The 20,669-nt window shown below is 35.9% G+C and overlaps 4 protein-coding genes across 4 annotated transcripts; 1 reads left to right on the top strand and 3 right to left on the bottom strand.

Annotated features, from left to right (window-relative positions):
• The first annotated feature begins 757 nt into the window (after positions 1-757).
• LOC111887519 (4-coumarate--CoA ligase-like 6) lies at positions 758-4,226 on the top strand. The gene is made up of 6 exons (XM_023883689.3): positions 758-1,996; positions 2,267-2,456; positions 3,320-3,465; positions 3,567-3,634; positions 3,860-3,962; positions 4,109-4,226. The coding sequence occupies exons 1-6, from the start codon at positions 896-898 to the stop codon at positions 4,220-4,222; spliced, it is 1,722 nt and encodes a 573-aa protein (XP_023739457.1). The 5' UTR covers positions 758-895; the 3' UTR covers positions 4,223-4,226.
• A 110-nt stretch (positions 4,227-4,336) lies between these two features.
• LOC111887517 (uncharacterized) lies at positions 4,337-5,372 on the bottom strand. The gene is made up of 2 exons (XM_023883684.3): positions 5,175-5,372; positions 4,337-5,070 (listed from the first exon to the last, which is right to left on the bottom strand). Exons 1-2 carry the CDS (start codon positions 5,275-5,277, stop codon positions 4,493-4,495), a joined length of 681 nt encoding a protein of 226 aa, XP_023739452.2. The 5' UTR covers positions 5,278-5,372; the 3' UTR covers positions 4,337-4,492.
• Positions 5,373-8,076: 2,704 nt separating this feature from the next.
• LOC111887518 (glycine-rich cell wall structural protein 1.8) lies at positions 8,077-10,778 on the bottom strand. Its single transcript, XM_023883685.3, has 2 exons — positions 10,588-10,778; positions 8,077-10,386 (listed from the first exon to the last, which is right to left on the bottom strand). Exons 1-2 carry the CDS (start codon positions 10,691-10,693, stop codon positions 8,417-8,419), a joined length of 2,076 nt encoding a protein of 691 aa, XP_023739453.2. The 5' UTR covers positions 10,694-10,778; the 3' UTR covers positions 8,077-8,416.
• Positions 10,779-10,926: 148 nt separating this feature from the next.
• Positions 10,927-13,303, bottom strand: LOC111887521 (phosphoribulokinase, chloroplastic). The gene is made up of 5 exons (XM_023883690.3): positions 12,489-13,303; positions 11,968-12,052; positions 11,774-11,858; positions 11,419-11,663; positions 10,927-11,325 (listed from the first exon to the last, which is right to left on the bottom strand). Exons 1-5 carry the CDS (start codon positions 13,037-13,039, stop codon positions 11,074-11,076), a joined length of 1,218 nt encoding a protein of 405 aa, XP_023739458.1. The 5' UTR covers positions 13,040-13,303; the 3' UTR covers positions 10,927-11,073.
• Between the last annotated feature and the right edge of the window lie 7,366 nt (positions 13,304-20,669).

The following is a 20,669-nucleotide window of genomic DNA, read 5'->3' on the forward strand; positions in this document are numbered from 1 at the left end:
AATAAGAAAAATATTGAATTATTATAATAGAAATGTTTTTTATCTTTTAAATTTAAACAAATACTAATTTAAATAAATAAAAGAAACTAGTAAGCTTTAATTTTGAGAATTTGAAATTAAAATATAAGTTCATTAATGAAATTGATTTCTATTTATTACTACATTTATTATAACTGTTATATTAAAATATTACGTGGAATTTAATAAAATATAAGAACTTATAAAATGATATGTGGAAAAAAAATAAATTCAAAATAACCACAAAATAATATTTAATAAATTGAATGAGAGTGTGATAAGTGGTGAAAAAAGAAATCTTCCTTTATCACACATATCTTGTATGTCCCATATGTATAGGCCTTTTTGACTTTGTATTGTATTTGTATTATTTATATTGTATCGGCCTTTTTGAATTTGTATTGTATTTGTATTATTTATATGGAATTAATGAACGAGATGATTCATGGGAAAATAATCTCACTTACATCCATTGCAGGTGCTTGTCTACCCACATGGGTGTTGCCCATGGGTCACGTTCATGACCTCTACATTTCGTAGTATTCAATATCGAATTCCTCTTATATAAACCTACAATAAAGCCCACCACCAAATTTGTATATAATTATTGTTTGAATCTCCCTTAAAACTAAAATAAAATCTTGTTAAGTTGTTATGACGCCAAAATTATAAACATATTGATTCTCAACCCAATTATCCTCCCCGGGTACTATTTTAATGAATGCCGCTATTTAAAAACTACCTCACTTTCTTTATTTTGATTTTTCGAATCTTCTTACACCCTCTTGTCCGCATAAATACTAAGAACCTCGGGCATTTGCTTTTCCATAAAACCTTTCTTCCATTATTCTTCAAGATCCTGCATACCTCATCGCCAATGGCGACCTTCTCCAAACCCCAATTGAATAACTCTCATTCTTCAACGGAAAGCTCCAATTTTGAAACGTCAGACAACCAACCCATGTCGCACGACTGGTATTCCGAAGACACCGGAGTATACAACAGCAGACACCCACGAATTAACCTCCCTTCAGACCCATTTCTCGATGTCGTTTCCTGCGTATTCTCACACAAACACAACGGAAAAACTGCACTCATTGATGCAGCATCCGGGGTTTCAATTTCGTACGCAGAACTCCAACCGTTGGTGAAATCAATGGCTAATGGACTTCACCATCAGATGGGTGTTTCAAAAGGTGATGTCGTTTTGATCCTTTTACCAAATTCGATCTACTATCCCATTGTTTTATTGGGTGTTCTATATCTAGGAGCTGTCGTAAGTACCATGAATCCGTTCAGTAGTTTCTCTGAGATAAAAAAACAAACACTTGGTTGTCATGTCACTTTAGCCTTTACCTTTCCTGATAAAGCCGACGAATTAAACTCGATAGGAATCGAATCTATCCTAGTGCCTGAAACTGCAAAATTCGATTCAAACCAAATTCGTTTTGCGCCTTTTTTCAATCTAATTTCAAGTGATCACGATTTGGTTCCACGTCGAACAGTTAAGCAAGATGACACCGCTGCGATTCTTTATTCATCAGGAACTACCGGCGCAAGTAAAGGCGTAGTTTTAACTCATAGAAATTTGATTTCTGGGGTTGAGCTTTTTGTTCGATTTGAAGCTTCCCAATATGCGTATCCCCCTGAAGACAACGTGTATTTAGCTGTTGTACCCATGTTTCATATCTATGGACTTACGCTTTTCACTATGGGGATTCTTTCATTGGGTACGACGATTGTTGTTATGAGAAAGTTTAGTGTTGATGAAATGGTGAGGTCCATTGATAGATATGGAGTCACTCATTTTCCCGGAGTGCCCCCATTGGTGACTGCGTTGAGTAGGATGGGAAAGGGTAGTTCTGGTAAAAGTAAAACCTTGAAGAGCTTAAAGCAGGTGTCTTGTGGAGCTGCTCCTTTGAGCACAAAAACCATAGAGGAGTTTATGCAATATTTTCCTCAAGTCGATTTCATTCAGGTAATAAAATTTCAATCCTAATAGCAAAGCAAACTATACAGTGTAGTGTAGGAGTTTCAGTTCCAATGTGAATTTAGACTCCTTGTGGGGTACTTGACTTTTATGTCACCTACCTAGTGGGCCCCATACACATATGATGCTGTTCAATTGTTGTTGTGGGCCCATGTGTACCTGATTTATATCATATATGATGATGTTCAACTATTGTGGTGGGCCAGTGTGGGTTAGGGGTTGCTGAAAGAATAACTGATGTTGACAAGATGTTTTTAGGGTTATGGCATGAGTGAATCGACTGCTGTGGGAACACGTGGATTCAACACACGAGATGTTCATAATTATGCATCGGCTGGACTTTTGGCTCCAAATATGGAAGCTAAAGTGGTGGATTGGGTTACGGGTTTACATCTGCCACCTGGAAAAACCGGTGAACTTTGGTTACGTGGGCCCGCCATAATGAAAGGTAACCGCTAATCCTTGAGAACTTAGGCCCAATTGTTACTCATGACATAACAGAATAGAACAGTCTGTACTGTGTTTGTCAATGACACAAAAAAAACGGTAATTTTTTGTCCCACTCAAAAAGGTGGGACCCACGGTCCCACCCAATGTAGGTGGGACAGAGATAGACCCAAAAATAGGGGTGCAAACGAGCCAAGCTACTCGCGAGCTACTCGGGATCGGCTTGTTAAAAGCTTGACTCGAAACTGGTTTTAAACGAGCCCAAGCCGAGCTCGAGCTTAGTATTAAGCTCGTTTATTAAACGAGCTCGAGCTCGAGCCTATGTCACTAAGCTCGATTAGGCTCGCGAGGCTAAACGAGCCTTTATATAATATAATTTATTATTATTATTTTATATTAAAATAAAAACATATTTGGGAAATTATGGATTTCGGGTATTAGTAAACGAGCTTCATAACGAGCTTAAGCCGAGCTTAAGCTTATTTAGGCACATCAAACGATAAACGAGTCGAGCCCGAGCCCGAGCCGAGCTTGTATAATTCTTTACGAGCTCGAGTTGAGCTCAGTAAAAGAAAGCTCGAATCGAGCCGAGCTCGAGCCTCGTATAATTTAAACGAGCCCGAGCCGAGCCTGGCCAGGCTCGGGCTCGGCTCGGCTCGTTTGCACCCGTACCCAAAAAGGTGGAACAACAACAAATACCCTTTTGATATTTTTCTGTGCAAAAGACATAAATACCCTTTTAACCCTATAAGCTTATCTTGTTGAGTATAGTCTAGTCTAGTCATTTCAACCTCAAAGATTTCCCTTTTTGATTTAGATATCCCATAAATAGTAATTTGATAGAAGATCCTTTTTTTTTTTTAGAATACCTGAACAATGTGGAGGCGACTTCTTTGACTATTGATAAGGAAGGTTGGCTACATACAGGAGACATTGTCTATTTTGATAAAGATGGGTATTTACATATTGTTGATCGTTTGAAAGAGATAATAAAGTACAAAGGGTTTCAGGTAATCTTATAAAATAAAGACTTTGACTAATACAAAGTAATAAAAATCCAATCTTTCTTAGAAATGAATAAAGAATAAAAGATTAAATGATCTTATTGCAGATTGCTCCTGCTGATTTAGAGGATGTTCTTGCATCTCATCCAGCCATTCTTGATGCTGCAGTAACAGGGTAAGTTAGTCAACTCAACCCTAAACCCTAAACCCTAAACCTTAAACTCTAAACCCTAAATTTTTGACATGTAGCTTTTGGGATAAGGTTTATATGTGGTTATCTAGTGCTTCAAAGAAGTGTATGAAAATAGGATCAATTTTGAAGTCAAAGTATAATTTGTTTGACTTTGACCTCAAAAGTCAAACCATGACTTGTGATGAATTTGTGATTTTGATCATGCAGAGCTAGAGATGAGGAAGCAGGAGAAGTTCCAGTTGCATTTGTAGTGAGGAAGCCTGGATTTGAAGTTACTGAATCGAGCATAATTGATTTTGTAGCAAAACAGGTTTTCATTCTATAAATATAAAATCTTCATTGCTAGAAATAGCAACGTGTTTTCAATTAATTTTTTTGTTATAGAATCCTACTTTTTGTTTTTTTTTTTTTTAAATTTCTATTAAAAAAATATAATCAATATTTGCAATGTGACAGGTGGCGCCATACAAGAAGGTGAGAAAAGTTATGTTCATGAACGTGATACCAAGGTCTGCAGCTGGAAAGATACTAAGGAGGCAATTGAAGGACAAGTTATATTCGAGAATTTGATGAATTAAAAATATTTCATTCTTTTTTATGCAATTCTTCAACTGTGTGGCTTATAAATTATAAACCCTTGAGGTGGGTTGACACGGGTCTATTTTTTATGTAATTTGATCAACATTCAACAACAATGTTGGAATTTATTGGAATAAATAGAATTTATTATTACAGAGTATACAAAGAAACGATTACATTGTAGAAAGTAGAAACCATTTGGATATGGTGTGTATATGGAAGTGGGCCCATGGCCTTATTCTTGGATGTATATGTGTTGTATTAGTTAGCTTTTCCAATTTCAGCACCTCCGGAGCCACCCTTTCCTCCGCCACCACCACTGCCGCCGCCCCATCCTCCATGACCACCACCACCTCCACCTCCACCGCTCCATCCTCCCTTGCCACCTCCTCCTTGACCACCACCTCCACCACTCCACCCTCCCTTACCACCTCCTCCTTGACCTCCACCACTCCATCCTCCCTTACCACCTCCTCCGCTCCATCCTCCCTTGTCACCTCCGCCTTGACCTCCACCATTCCATCCTCCCTTACCACCTCCTCCTTGACCACCACCTCCTCCGCTCCATCCTCCCTTGCCACCTCCTCCTTGACCGCCACCTCCTCCATGACCGCCACTTGATCCTCCATGACCGCCACTTGATCCTCCATGACCGCCACCTCCAGGGCCACCACCTCCACCACTCCATCCTCCCTTACCTACACATCCATAACCACCCCATCCTCCAAAACCACCACCACCGCATCCGCCACCTTTTCCTCCATTTCCATACCCACCCCAACCATCCTTACCTCCACCTCCACCTCCACCACCTCCTTGTGTCTTCCCAACTAATTTCCCTATGCAAACATACACACACACACACAAAAAAAAAAAAAGATGAGAACAAGCAAATCATAAGATCTTAAAACATGTTAATTACAAACGAATTGAAATACGTTACCTTTTCTCTCATCATCTTCAGAACTTTTAGCAATTACAGAAGAAACAACAAGAACATATGCACACAAAAAAGCCAACAACATATAACCACCTTTGATTTTCATTTTCTCAAAATGTATGTAAATAAAAACGATCACTTATATGAAAATGTTACTCTTTTTGGGCTCTTTTTATAGAGTTGAAAGCATTAAATAAAACTTGTCTGCTACTAACTTCCTACAAAATTCAGGTGGGAGTTACAAAACTGGATAGATTCAATTTCAAACCTCTTAGATCATCTTTTGTTGACTAAAAATTCAAAGAGAGTTAGCATCACCACAGGTGGCAACAAAACTGACACCTGGACAATGCGAATAGTACGCATTTTATGGATCTTAAATTAGTGTTTTTTCATTTCTGAAATGAAATTCTTTACATTACAAATCTCCATAGAATACATAAATAGAGCTAATTAAATATGCATTGAGCAAAAGAACTACAAAGGAGTTTATGCAATCATTTACTCGAATCAAGTTCATTCAGGTAATAAAACTACAGAGAGTTGTGTATCTGATTTACATCTTACATGATGGATATAATACAAAGTGTTTTTGGGAATCGAATAAAGTAAAGATTTCTATACAAAAGTAAATCAAACCGATGGAGATTGATGTAGAATAAAGACTAAAAGATCTTACTGCAGATTGCTCCTGTTGATTGTGACTAATTGAATCCTAAACCCTAAACCCTAAACTTTAAATCTTAAACCAGAGAGTATAAATAAATGTCAATTTGTTTGTAAATACATGAGCTTATATAGGAACGTTGAACATCACTTACTAATGCCTCTCTTTTGAGGTTGTCAAATCCCAAATAGGACAACGATTTTCTTGAAAATATAATACCAAATTTTATGAAGTGTAGCTTTTGGAAGATTTGTATGTGGTCATCTTGTATTTCTTAAAGGGGGTAGGATTTTCACTAGTAAGAATTTAAGTTATATTCATTTTCATTTGTGTTTGTGATTTTCATCTTTTGGGGTTGTCAAATCCCAAATTGGAGAAGTATTCGTTGATACCCTTAGATGTTGTTTCTTTTTTATTTAGTGAGTTATGTTATCTCTATATGAGTGTTTTGTTTTTCACTAATTGTAGAAAGAAGACTTAATAGCAAAAGTCGGGAAAAGAGCCATTTCCCATTAGAGTTAAATGCAAGAAATAATGACACACTTCCATTAATTTATGGGAAAACTACAATAAAGTCCCTACATATTGGCCTCATAATCGATTTAGTCCCTATATATTTTTTTTATTCAATTAAGTCTCAAATACCGGTAATCGTATTCAATTTAACCCTTTGACCCGGTCAACAGGTCATCCAACTTTCAAAAATTACATTTTTGGCCCAGATTTCAAAATTTATTACAAATTTGGTCCAAAATTTACACTTTTGGCCCGGATTTTAATTTTTTTTTTACAAATTTGGTCCAATCTTTACCTTTTTTGCCCAAATTTTAGAATTTTATTATGAATTCATCCTAATTTTAGTTTTTTTGCAACTTTGTTTTCAAAAAATTGTTTCTAATATGTTTTTTCTTTATAAAATCATATTTATACAAAAAAAATATATATATTTTCACATAAAAATCTTATATTTTCTATATAAAAACTTTTTTTAAAAAGTTTTTTGTATATGAAATATCTAGTTATAAAAATATGTATTTATTTAGTATATAAATATATATAAATTCGTTTTTATAAAAAAATGTATACAAACACCTATCACCTTTATATATATATGCACACAAATAGGTGTGTATCTATATTTTTTTTTTATAAAATCGTGTTTGTTTATATTTTTTTTATAAAAACGTGTTTCAATAATTTTTTATATAATACGTGTTCGTATACATTTTATAAAAATGTGTTTGAATAAGTTTTTATATAATACGTGTTTGTATATATTTTATAAAATCATGTTTGTATACATTTTATAAAATGTATACAAACACGTATTATATAAAAAAATATTCAAACACGTTTTTATAAAAAAAAAATATAAACAAACACGATTTTATAAAAAAATATAGATAAAATAGGTGTTTGTATACATTTTTTTTTTGTAAAATACGTTTTTGTATACATTTCTTTTATAAAAACGGATTTCTATATATTTATATACTTAATAAATACTTATTTTTAAAACTAAATATTTCATATACAAAAAACTTTTTAAAAAAAGTTTTTATATAGAAAATATAAGATTTTTATGTGAAAATATGTATTTTTTTTTTGTATAAATATGATTTTATAGAGAAAAAACATATTAGAAACAATTTTTTGAAAAAAAAGTTGCAAAAAAAAACTAAAATTAGGATGAATTCATAATAAAATTCTAAAATTTGGGCAAAAAAGGTAAAGTTTGGACCAAATTTGTAAAAAAAAATTAAAATCTGGGCCAAAAGTGTAAATTTTGGACCAAATTTGTAATAAATTTTGAAATCTGGGCCAAAAATGTAATTTTTGAAAGTTGGATGACCTGTTGACCGGGTCAAAGGGTTAAATTGAATACGATTACCGGTATTTGGGACTTAATTGAATAAAAAAAATATATAGGGACTAAATCGATTATGAGGCCAATATGTAGGGACTTTATTGTAGTTTTCCCTTAATTTATTTATAATTATACCATTCTATTTTCCTTTGTTCTATTATTAACAATACAGTACATTTGGGTACATTTTATGAACTATAATTTCCTAATAAAAAAATACAAACAGATGTTGCAATGCAATAACCTGGTAGATCTTTAACAATATGATGCCTTAATAAGAAAAATAAAAATAAAAGTACAATGATGTAATAGAAAGATATGCAAGTAGAATGTTGTAATGCACGAATAAATGTGTGTTGTCATTTCTAGTGTTTAGCCCTTCCATTAAGCACTGACTTGTTACAAATTTGCCTTGCATTTTTTTCTTCATTTCTCAAATATTTTCTGTATATCATATTTCATTTTTTTTCATAATTCATAGAAGTCATCCAAATTCATCAAGCGAAGTCACAGGTTTACTTTATGTATGTGGATGGCCAACATTGTTGATTTTTTTTGAATAAATAAAACTTTATTATTATTACTGCAAAAGATAAGTATCAAGATGCAATGAGTTCAACATACTCACATTGAACTCAATCAAAGAAACAACTACATTGTGGAAACATGAACCAACTAAATATGATATATATGGCACTTTGGTCCGTGGCCTTATGAGCCACCACCACCTGAGCCACCACCACCACCGCCTCCACCACCACCTCCGCCACCTCCACCACCACTACCACCACCCCATCCTCCTCCTTGACCATAACCTCCGCCACTTGATCCACCTTTATCACCTCCTCCTTGGCTGTCACCTTCACTGCCACAACCTCCCTTGTCACATCCTCCTTGAGCACCGCCTTTACCGCACCCTCCTTCATTATCACCTCCTCCTTGGCCACCACCTTCACTGCCACATCCGCCCTTGTCACATCCTCCTTGACCACCGCCTTTACCACTCCCTCCTCCTTTATCACCTTCTCCTTGGCTGCCACCTTCACTGCCACATCCTCCTTGACCACCGCCTTTACCGCTCCTTCCCCCCTTATCACCTCCTCCTTGGCCACCGCCTTCACTGCCACATCCTCCCTTGTTACATCCTCCTTGACCACCACCTACATCACTCCCTCCTCTCTTATCACCTCCTCCTTGGCCGCCACCTTCACTGCCACATCCTCCCTTGTCACATCCTCCTTGACCACCACCTACATCGCTCCCTCCTCCCTTATCACTTCCTCCTTGGCCACCACCTTCACCACCACATCCTCCCTTGTCACATCCTCCTTGACCACCACCTTTACTGCTCCCTCCTCCTTTATCACCTCCTCCTTGGCTACCACCTTCACTACCACATCCTCCCTTGTCACATCCTCCTTGACCACCACCTACATCACTCCCTCCTCCCTTATCACCTCCTCCTTGGCCACCACCTTCACCAACACATCCGCCCTTGTCACATCCTCCTTGACCACCACCTTCACCGCTCCCTCCTCCCTTGTCGCCTCCGCCTTGACCACCACCTTCACCGCTCCCTCCTCCCTTATCACCTCCTCCTTGGCCACCACCTTCACCGCCACATCCTCCTTGACCACCACCTTTACCGCTCCCTCCTCCTTTATCACCTCCTCCTTGGCTGCCACCTTCACTACCACATCCTTCCTTGTCACATCCTCCTTGACCACCACCTACATCACTCCCTCCTCCCTTATCACCTCCTCCTTGGCCACCACCTTCACCAACACATCCGCCCTTGTCACATCCTCCTTGACCACCACCTTCACCGCTCCCTCCTCCCTTGTCGCCTCCGCCTTGACCACCACCTTCACCGCTCCCTCCTCCCTTATCACCTCCTCCTTGGCCACCACCTTCACTGCCACATCCACCCTTGTCACATCCTCCTTGGCCACCACTTTCACTGCCACATCCACCCTTGTCGCATCCTCCTTGACCACCATCTTCACCGCTGCCTCCTCCCTTATTACCTCCTCCTTGGCCACCACCTTCACTGCCACATCCGCCACCCTTGTCACATCCTCCTTGACCACTGCCTCCTCCCTTATCACCTCCTCCTTGGCCACCACCTTCACTACCACATCCGCCGCCCTTGTCACATCCTCCTTGACCACCACCTTCACCACTGCCTCCTCCCTTATCACCTCCTCCTTGGCCACCACCTTCACTGCCACATCCACCCTTGTCACATTCTCCTTGACCACCACCTTCACCGCTCCCTCCTCCCTTATCACCTCCTCCTTGGCCACCACCTTCACTGCCACATCCGCCGCCCTTGTCACATCCTCCTTGACCATCACCTTCACCACTGCCTCCTCCCTTATCACCTCCTCCTTGGCCACCACCTTCACTGCCACATCCACCCTTGTCACAACCTCCTTGACCACCACCTTCACCGCTCCCTCCTCCCTTATCACCTCCCCCTTGTCCAACACCTCCACCACTCACTCCTCCTATGTCACCTCCTCCTTTATCACCATCGCCACCATTCTCTCCTCCCTTACCTCCACATCCATAACCACCCCATCCTCCAAAACCTCCACCACCACATCCGCCACCCTGTCCTCCACTTCCATATCCATAAGCCCCACCACCTCCATGATGTGTCTTGCTGACTAAATTTCCTAGGAAATAATAGAATAATTAGAACATGCCAATCACGAACTTTACTGAGAATATGTTATATGTTAGTGTCTCATATCGGGTAGCCAAGGTTATTTTCTCACTGTTGGAGTTTACCGTTGCTTCTTAATTAATGTTTCTTTTAGAACCCCATATATCTTGTACACACTAACATTATAATATAAATAAGAAATTAAACTTACTTTTTCTCTCATCATTTCCAGATGTTTCAGAGATTACAGCAGACACGGTGATAACAAATGCACAGAGAAAAGCCAACACTAACACAAAGCCATCTTGTTTTTTCATTTTCGGAAATTATGTGTGTATATACTAACGATGACTTATACAAAAAGGTTACGGATTTTCAGGCCATTTATAGAGTAGAAAACATTAAAAGAAGCTTGCCTACTACTTACCTCCTACCTAGTTCGGATGGGAGTTACATTACTAGCTAAAATTATATCATGTTTTCTTATATCATGTTTTCTTGACTAAAATCAGCATCATGACAAGTGTCAACAAAATTGCCACCTGGAAAATGCAAATGATACTGCTTTTACGTATCTTAAATTAAAGTTATCATTTATGAATTGGATTCCTTTATATTACGTACACATCTCCAATACACAGCTGGAACTTAAATACATATGCGATTGAAACACTCAGAAACCGCTTGTTTATAATATTTAACTTTTTGTAGATTGAAGTGGAGTCGACTCCCTTTTAGCTGCAATTTGTTCAAACAAGTCCCGGATCTTCAACCCTACAATGGTTTGAAAGAGACCAGTGCCATTATTGCTACCCGGAAAGTCAGCATGCTTCAACATTTGTTGTGTGATTTCACCATAGAATTTTGTTGAGATGTTACTCAAATGGCTTTCAACATAGATGAGTTCATCTAGTCTATCAAACTGCCCATCCATCTCCAACACCGAAACCTGCAACAAGATTGAACTTTCGGTGAAATCATCTGTATAATATTTACAGGTGTACATACGTAGCTTGAGGTATTAATGGTGTAGTAGGTTTACCTCATGCCCAAAGTAAGCGTCTGGGCCATATGAGAAGCTGATGCCAGGATACGAACAAGTGAGCTTCCTCCCGCATGGGATCCATGAGATTGTGGAACCTTCATCGAATAAGTACACAGGATTAAAGTATGGAACTCCTTCTTTCATGATCAGCTTCACTCTCAACACTTTTCCCTCGTTGTCATCTGGAATCAGACGTGTAGGCAACACTTCAATAACCGCGTCTGCATATTGCTTTTGAGGATCTGTATATATACGTGATCATGATCATAAACAGGGATTAATTAAGAATATATTCGTAATTCGTGGATATATAAAGAGTTATGAGATCTTTAAGCATGGGTGAGAGGGTTACCAATATAAGCATCAAAATCTGGTTTTCTAGCCTCGATACTAGCTTTAATGCTTTCAAGACTGTGTCCTCTCTCTGCCATGTCTCTCTAGAGTTCATAGATACATATGGTGCATTTGTAAAATTATTCATTTTTTTTTTCAAAATATAATTTCGTATTGTATTTTTGTAATAAATATATTCATTTGATGCTAAACCTGAATTTTCCAGGCGAATTTAACTTCGTTACTGATGTCCAAGTAGATACTGAAGTCTAGGAGATCTCTAACTCTCGGATCATACCTATATTTAAAGAAATAAAAAAAGATATGATCATAAGTTCATAATTCATAACCAAAGCTACAGTTATTGCATAATAATGATGATTATCAGTTGAAATTTTTTTCATGATATAGTTATAACTAAAAATAGGAATGATATGATGTACATAATCTAAATAATTAGTGCATAGCGTTAGAAAAATAAAGTAAGAAAAAGTAAATATAAAAAAACAAAGTTTAAATTGTCTTCAACATGGCCCCACTGATATTATGAGGATATGATCATAACATTTTCAGCCATACAAATGTATATCCAAAGTACCAGCTTAGATATCCTCTTCATATCCTCCACAAACAAACGGATCGACATTAAACTTTAACATTAAACGATCAAACTTTCTAATGTCTTCCAAAATCTTTAAAAAAGTTGAAGAAATTCATCACCCTTTAAGACTTACATTGGGTGAAGACCTTCAATGACAAGAATCTTAGGGGATTTGATGAGTTCAGGAGGATCCAAAAGACCAGTAACATGGTTATAAATCGGCTTCTCAACAGCAACACCATTTTTAAGAGCTTTAACCTGTTCATACATAAGATCAAAGTCATTGGCTCGTGGATCAAGTGCAGTCACTCCCTTTTCTTTCCTTCCAGTTCTGTCCAAAGAATGGTAATCATCCAGACATATGACTGTAGTTGTATCGCTTATGAGTGTATTTGAGTCGGGATTCCCTCCTTTTGGAGGGGAAGCTGCACCTCCAAAAACACTGGTCAACCTTCTCATGAAGGTACTTTTCCCACTCCCAGAATCGGCTGCAAGTCCGATTACTATTGTGTCCCCTGAGCATGTTATTTCACCACCTCTCATCTTGCCACTACTTGTCCCTTTACCTCCATTGCTGTAGAAAAAGACTCGCTTTTGGTTGAATCCCAGGTGGGTTTTTGTGGGTGTTGAGATCGAGCATGTTGTGTTGAGAGCTTGGAGTGTGTATACTGTGCACGCTGCCATTCTCTCTCTCTCTCTCTCTCTCTCTCTCTCTCTCTCTCTCTCTCTCTCTCTCTCTCTCTCTCTCTCTCTCTCTCTCTCTCCTGAAGTTTTAGAGAGAGAAATGTAAGAGATTTTGAATGTGTAATTCAAGATTCACAGGTTACAACTCCCTTAGAAGTATAAAAAGAAACTAAGGAAAGTGTAAGAATCAGATGAGAAATGGATGTGGGGGACATCAGCTAGCTTTATGGGTTTCTATGACTACCCTTGGTTTTGGACAAAATTGGAGGTAATTTTAAGGTGGGGGTAGAGAGATATAGTTGGGGTTTCTCCAAAGCTCCAAGGGTATATTGGTCATTTAATTGATTGAGTTGAGTTATGTAAGATGCTGAAATGAAAGTAGATCATAATAAAATAATGGCATTAATTTATTTAATAAAGCTAAATAGGAAATTTTATGAATTTGAATAGTACACATTGGGCCAAAATTTGTAATCTTCCAATCAATTTGTAATTGCGGTAATAGATTGTTTTGATTTAAGTATGGGGATCAAACTATTCTATCGAATGAGAGCTTCAAATAAGTGGGCCTTATGATTCATAAGGCAGAGAGTACTTGTAGAGTTACCTAGATGTCACTCATCGCATATACAAGTAGGCAAAAATGGAGGATGATGTGCGAGTCTTGTAAGAGGGAATGTAGGGGTGTTTGAGATTAAGTCATTTTTGTAAAAAAAAAAAATTGTGTTTGGATGAACAAATGACAAAAGTTAATTTTAGGAGGTTAAAAAGTCATAAAAGTCAGATTTCGTGACTTTTAGAATCCAATTTTTTTCCTTTGAACTTTTTTTTTGAACTTTTCAACTTCTTAAATATCTTTTGAATTTTTTTTTTACTTTTTAGGAAAATGAAAAGTCCAAAGGTCGTTTTTAAAGTAATCTCAAACACCCTCTCAAAGGGAAGTTTTATAGAGAAACTATTAGGTCTATCATGATGATCTGAATTAATCTTGGCGGACAAAAAGCAGCACGACAGGAAAATAGAAGTAGCTGAAATGAGGATACTAAGGTGAACTTGCTCAACTTTGTTAGATAGAATACCAAAATACGACAATAAGAAATTTGTTAGGAGTAAGGAGCATAAAATTAAGGAAATGATGATTGAGGTGGCATTGACATGTCCAAATGGGGCTGCCATCGACGATGGTAATGTTGATATAGTCAATAATGTTTGATAGTAAGAGGAGGATAGGACATCATGTAAGGAATTGGTAGGATAGTATGAAACTATACACAACAGGTCTTTGCTCTTTCCAAGGAAATGACCTCGGATAGTAGCCTAGCCCCTTGCCGCGTGCTAATTTTTTTATCTTTACTGTTATAAATGTTCCTGCTCTTATACTCATATATGTGCATTATGATTTCCTTTCTCCTTTATCTTTTACTAATTACTTTAACTTACTCTTTCCATGTCTGAGCTCATTTGTAGGTTCTCGGACTCATATGCTTGTATTATGATGTACTAATATTTTTATTTTTCTACACATTTTGACTTACTACCTCTTGTTTTCCATTTGGATGTTCTTGTAACGCCCTTATCGGAGGTCATATGTGATGCAGTTGTTCTTATAGACATGACTACTTACATCTACTGACATATGACTGCTCATACCCCATTCTTATAGGATTTGTGAGGTATATTGATGTTGTTGTAGTGATTGTTTTGATCTAAGGGTATTGATGTAACTCTATGATTCTTTCATATATTTTAGCTTTCTTTTGGATTTTTCTCGCACATTATGGGGTTGGGGCTTTAAACGAACTGAACATTCAACGAACGGTTCGTGAACCGTTCGGCGTGAAGTTCGTTTTTTTCGTTTATTTAATAAATGAACGAACATAAGCACAAATTCTCGTTAGTTTAGTTAAATGAACGAACACGAACAATGATTTTGTTCATTGAATGATGTTCGTGAACGTTCGTTTATGTTTTTCATTTACATTCGTTCATTTAAGTTACATTTATGTTCATATATGTTCAATTGTGTTTGATTATGTCACACCCCCGACCGGCGGTAGAAACGTTGGGCGGTGCGAACGTGGGGAAATTGGACTGAAGCGTACAGATATATAAAGAACATAACACAGGGTTTATCGCAAACATTTCTTTTATTTATTATAAATTATTTTGGGGTTACATCGTTTTGAAAAGACAAACATCCTAAACATGACTAAAGACGATAAATAAACGCTACTTAAACTCCAGCAGCTTCCTTGTAGACTTCCTCCTTCTTGACACGACTATCCTCCTTCTCCTTGACACGACTATCCTCTTTCTCACTCATCTCCCTGAAAATACATGTATTTTTGAAAACGTCAACATAATGTTGGTGGGTGCATATGTTTGTAGAGTTTTCGGCTTTTAATTGGTTGTATTAGTTTAAGAATCCGTTTTTTCATAAAAACATTTCCTAAAGTATTTTATCAACCCTAGCTTACTATCTTTTAGGATATCTAACAATCATATCTTATTATCTTATTAGGATATATTTTATTACTCATAATTTACTATCTTTGTAAGATATCCAACGATCCTAACGTATTTTATCTACCATTCTAAGGCATCGCCGATGGTAGTCTGAACTCTAAGGTGATCTAATGTATTACCATGAGCCCCCATAATCGACGTTGTTTGACTAAAAATTGTGTCTCGCCATAATGCTTCATCGGACGTCAAATAGTGAATAATAAAAAAGTTATTCAGTCGATATTGTAGCAATCGCAGGTGGGGTTGTTAGACCACGTATACACATATATTTCTAGCTCTCACAATATTAATGATTATAGGTATTTAGGAAATGATGAATTTAATCAAGGATTTTGGATGAATTAAAGCTCACTAACGCATTTACCTTAGGTATTTATCTTTTATCTTTTAATGTAATCCTTCCTAGGGATTTCCTATAACTATCACAATATAAACCTTTTATCTTATATTTGATAATTGCAACCTTTAATGTAATAATTATTTAGTATATATAAGTGTATATATATATATATATATATATATATATATACCCTAATTATGGTTATTGAAAACATGATATTTGGCGGAGTAACAACTCAATACGGTGCATATCCCTAAATTTAACCAACATAACTTCTAGGTACTATGTTATCCTAGGGAATTGGCCATTATAACATCTATGTATTATCTCTTCCTAGACTATCGGACATCATATATCTTAGGTATAATATCATAGCTTATAACTAGACATAGTATCTATAGCTACATTATCCTAAGGTTTTAATCTTTATAAAATGATATGATATTTATAATGATAAATATATTTTGATAAAACCATTTGATAAGAATATACCCCCCCCCCCCCCCCCCCCACGTAAAACATTCAAAATAGTGGAAATAGGGGTCGTGTACTCACCCTAGTCGTGCGAAACCTTTGATGTAGGGTTGAATCAGGCTCAGGACTCTAGGGATCACTCCAGATGGCATCTACTTCGAGACTTATATATATATATATATATATATATATATATATATATATATATATATATATATATATATATATACGTGTCGGGAAAATATTTACTCGAATCTGGTGTTAGGTGCGCGGCGAGTGGAGATGCGCACCGGGAGCGAATGAAAAAGATTTTGTAAAAAACATAACTTCTTTGTATGTGCTCCGATCTAAGTCCTCTCTATATCTATGTGTTGGTCTGATCAATGGGTACTACAACTCTCCTTTAGGTTGTTTTGGCTACCTTTTACTTTCATTTTTTTGCCTAACGAGGTTAAAAATAAATGATTTTATAAAAATCATATATCTCTCTTACGAACTCCATTTTCGGCAAACTTTATCCCAAATTTTATATCTCAAGGAGTACTACGAAACTCCTTTTTGCACTTTTAGTCCACACTTAACCGATCTCTAAGTACCTTTTTGATGTAATGAATTTTAATTACGCAGTTGATTTCTATTTTTATAAAATCCATAACTCTTTCCTTTGGAGTTGGATTTTTACGAATCTTATATCCTTGAGATCACGTTGATGAGTATTATCTAAGTATGTTAACCAGCTTAGGAAACTCTACAACTTTTCGGACACTAATTTATAAGCCTAATGAACGTTTTTAACGAATAAATGTAATGACACATTTGATTCGTATTGTCTCAAAAATCAAATATTACAACACTAAGCTATTACATCTATTTCCCTACTCTTTCCTATTAGTGACAGGAACCTCTCGGTTGTCACAGTCTCCCCTGTTTAGGAAATTTTGTCCCAAAACTTTATCTTGTGGTCGGGCTTCCTTCGAAAAAGTGAGGGTACTTGTCCTTCATTTGGTCCTCTCATTCCCATGTATACTCTGGTCCTCGCTTAATGTTCCATCACACCTTAATAACGGGCATCCGACTTTGCTTGAGTCGTTTGACCTCTCTGTCCATTATTTCGACTGGCTCTTCGATGAAGTTCAGTTTAGGGTTAATTTGAATTTCATCAAGTGGAATGACGAGCATATCGTCGGAAAGGCACTTCTTAAGATTTGACATATGCAAGACATCATGCCCATTATTAAGCTCTTGGGTTAACCTAATTCGATACGCAACTGGACCTATCCTTTCGAGGAACTTGAATGATCTTATATACCTCAGATTTAGTTCACCCTGCTTTCCGAATCTTAGAACTCCTTTCCAAGGAGATACTTTGTGAGTACAATAAATGATGTGCAAGGACAAGGTTTAAAAACTCAAACCTTGAGTTAATCTTAAAGATCAATGTCTGTTCTTAATTGATGTTCCAGTCAAGTCTAGTAATAACAGTCAAGACTTGAAGTAAAGATTCAACAAAGTACACAAGTATTAAATGAAGAAACTATGAGTATAATCAATGAAAAGACAATAAATGAACAAGAAGAATGTTGCGAAGGGTTTTGAATTGAAAGAAATGTGAAAGAGAGTTAAAATAAATATTTGTTACCTTTAGAGGAACAATCTATATATTTCTTGTCAATAAAATCACTCCTTATATAGGAAAGGAGGTACATCATACAAACTGCATTTTGTTCCTAGGACTGGATAATAAACAACTTCTGACAAGTGATTATCAAACTGATACAAAAGGCTAAGTCCTATGAAACGTTACATCATATAAAAGACAAGAAATAATAAATGCATAAACAGACTATCAATCTCGGATCTTTGCTCCATCACGGAATGGTCTTCACCTCAGACTCAATCTCTACTTCGGAACTTGCTGACTTTGGAACTTCAATACTTGTGATTGATAGAGGTTCAATTTCAGGTTCCAACAACTTTAAGCATCACCATGTCTCCAACTTGGAATTCCATGGGTTTACGCCTCACTTCGGTGTAGCTATTTCGACAGTCATGTGCTACCTTCATGCGTTCTCTTATCTGCACTATCTTTTCATTCGTCTCGTGGATAGTCTTTGGAACTGTTCGTAGGGTATCCCATGCAAATTTCATGGCCAATTGGGTATCGCCAAATTTTGTCCAACAAATGGGAGATCGACATTTTCAGCCGTATAGTGCTTCGAACGGTGCCACTTCGATGCTCATATGATAGCTATTCTTGTACAAGAACTCAACCATAGGAAGGTGAGTATCCCATGCACTTCTAAAATCTATCACAGATACTCTAATCATGTATTCCAACGTTTGAATGATCCTTTCACTTTAGTCATCGGTTTGCGGATGATAAGTTGTACTTATATCCAGACGCGTACCAAGGAACTTTTGTAAACTCTGCCAGAAGCGAGAGGTAAACCTACTATCTCTGTCAGAGATAATATAACACCCATTACTTCCAGTCAATGTCAGTCAAACTTGTTCAAATAAAAGTCTAAACTACAATCGTATACAAGTGAATCCATATCATAGCATTAATACAATAAGAACTTGAACGCCTTAAGGGCATGTTTATATCAGCTATTGTATGAGCCTACTTTGATAATCATACTTATATAAGTTATATATACTTATATATTAAAAACCATGCATATGTATGTTTATATAGGTTGATATGTTTATATATACTAAATACTATGAGGAAATAAGATGATATGAGTAAACATAAGTCAAAAGGTGAAGTTAAAATCCAAAATTTAACACCTTACATATGAGATTTCGGTCTTGGGAATCTAGGATCAAAGGTGTTTTCGGTTTTAAGCATCTTTGACCACATAATGTTTTCGGTTTTGAGCATCTTGGAACAAGTTGTGTCTTCGGTTTTGCATCCTCCACTAAGACCGAAATCAACATCCTAGTGGCCAAAATCCCCCTTAAATATCTATAGATATTTTACTTGATTAAGTTTCCAAAGTGATAAGATACACATTCCAACGTAAACATCTCATCATATATATATATATATATATATATATATATATATATATATATATATATATATATATATATATATATATATATGTGGAAGGGTTATTTGGAAAACAAAAAACCCTAAAAATCATAAAAATGCATAAAAAAAATGACTAGACATTACAACACTTTTTTCTGAACTTTTTTATCAAAAAATCGTAGCCTTTTGGACAATTTCGCTAAAAAAATCAATTTTTTTTTTGTAAAAAAAATTTCAAAAAAATTTTCAGCGATTTTATGTTAAAAGCTGCGATTTTTTGATAAAAAAATTCAAAAAAAAAAAGTTTTGTGATCTCTAAGTATTTTTTTATGCATTTTTATGATTTTTAGGGTTTTTTGTTTTCCATAGAACCTAAACCTCTCTCTCTCTCTCTCTCTCTCTATATATATATATATATATATATATATATATATATATATATATATATATATATATATATATATATATATATATATATATATATATATGAATCGAAAACAACTTCATTCTCACATTCTTAACTACGAAAACACTTTGCATTTGCTCTCAAAACCCATATTCAATCCTTCACATCTTCAAGCAGTTACCCAGATCATCTTCAAACCTTCAAACTTTCATAAGAACATCCAAATCAATTCCCAGGAACTTCTTCACAATTAGTAAGTAATTTATACAAACTAATGTTATTTATCATGTTAAATTATTAGTTTATCTAATTTACACATATAATTATGTGTATAATATAATTAGGATATGGTTATTTACATGTATTCTATCCCGAGGATCACCGCGACCAAGTTGTACCCAACCAAAAATACGCATTCGAAGTGAGTTCATACCCCTACGTTTTCACGATTTTTCATTGTTTTAGAGGGGGGATACAAGTGAAACACATGTAATCGTGTGTTAATATTTAAATTATTTCAAATAGTTTCAATCGTTGTCGTTGTTTAAAATCATATATTTATATATAGAATTATATAATTAAAATTCAATAGGCTTAGAATTTGTGATTTTGCTTTATTTCCTGTTCTTTGTTTGGTTGTGGGCTTAGGGTAGAATCACTCATTCTTTTTAATCGTAGTTATATAAATATTATATTTATATAAGTATAAAACTATTTAAACATGTTAAACAAAAACATTATTTTTTCAATCTATTTTAGTACCGTTTGGACATAAATGTTAAATTTCAGAGAACATCTTTATCACAGATTTTATGATTTAAACTTGCAAAATCATTAACAATAC

The sequence above is a fragment of the Lactuca sativa genome, chromosome 6, assembly GCF_002870075.4.
Source record: "Lactuca sativa cultivar Salinas chromosome 6, Lsat_Salinas_v11, whole genome shotgun sequence".
Lineage (NCBI taxonomy): Eukaryota > Viridiplantae > Streptophyta > Magnoliopsida > Asterales > Asteraceae > Lactuca > Lactuca sativa.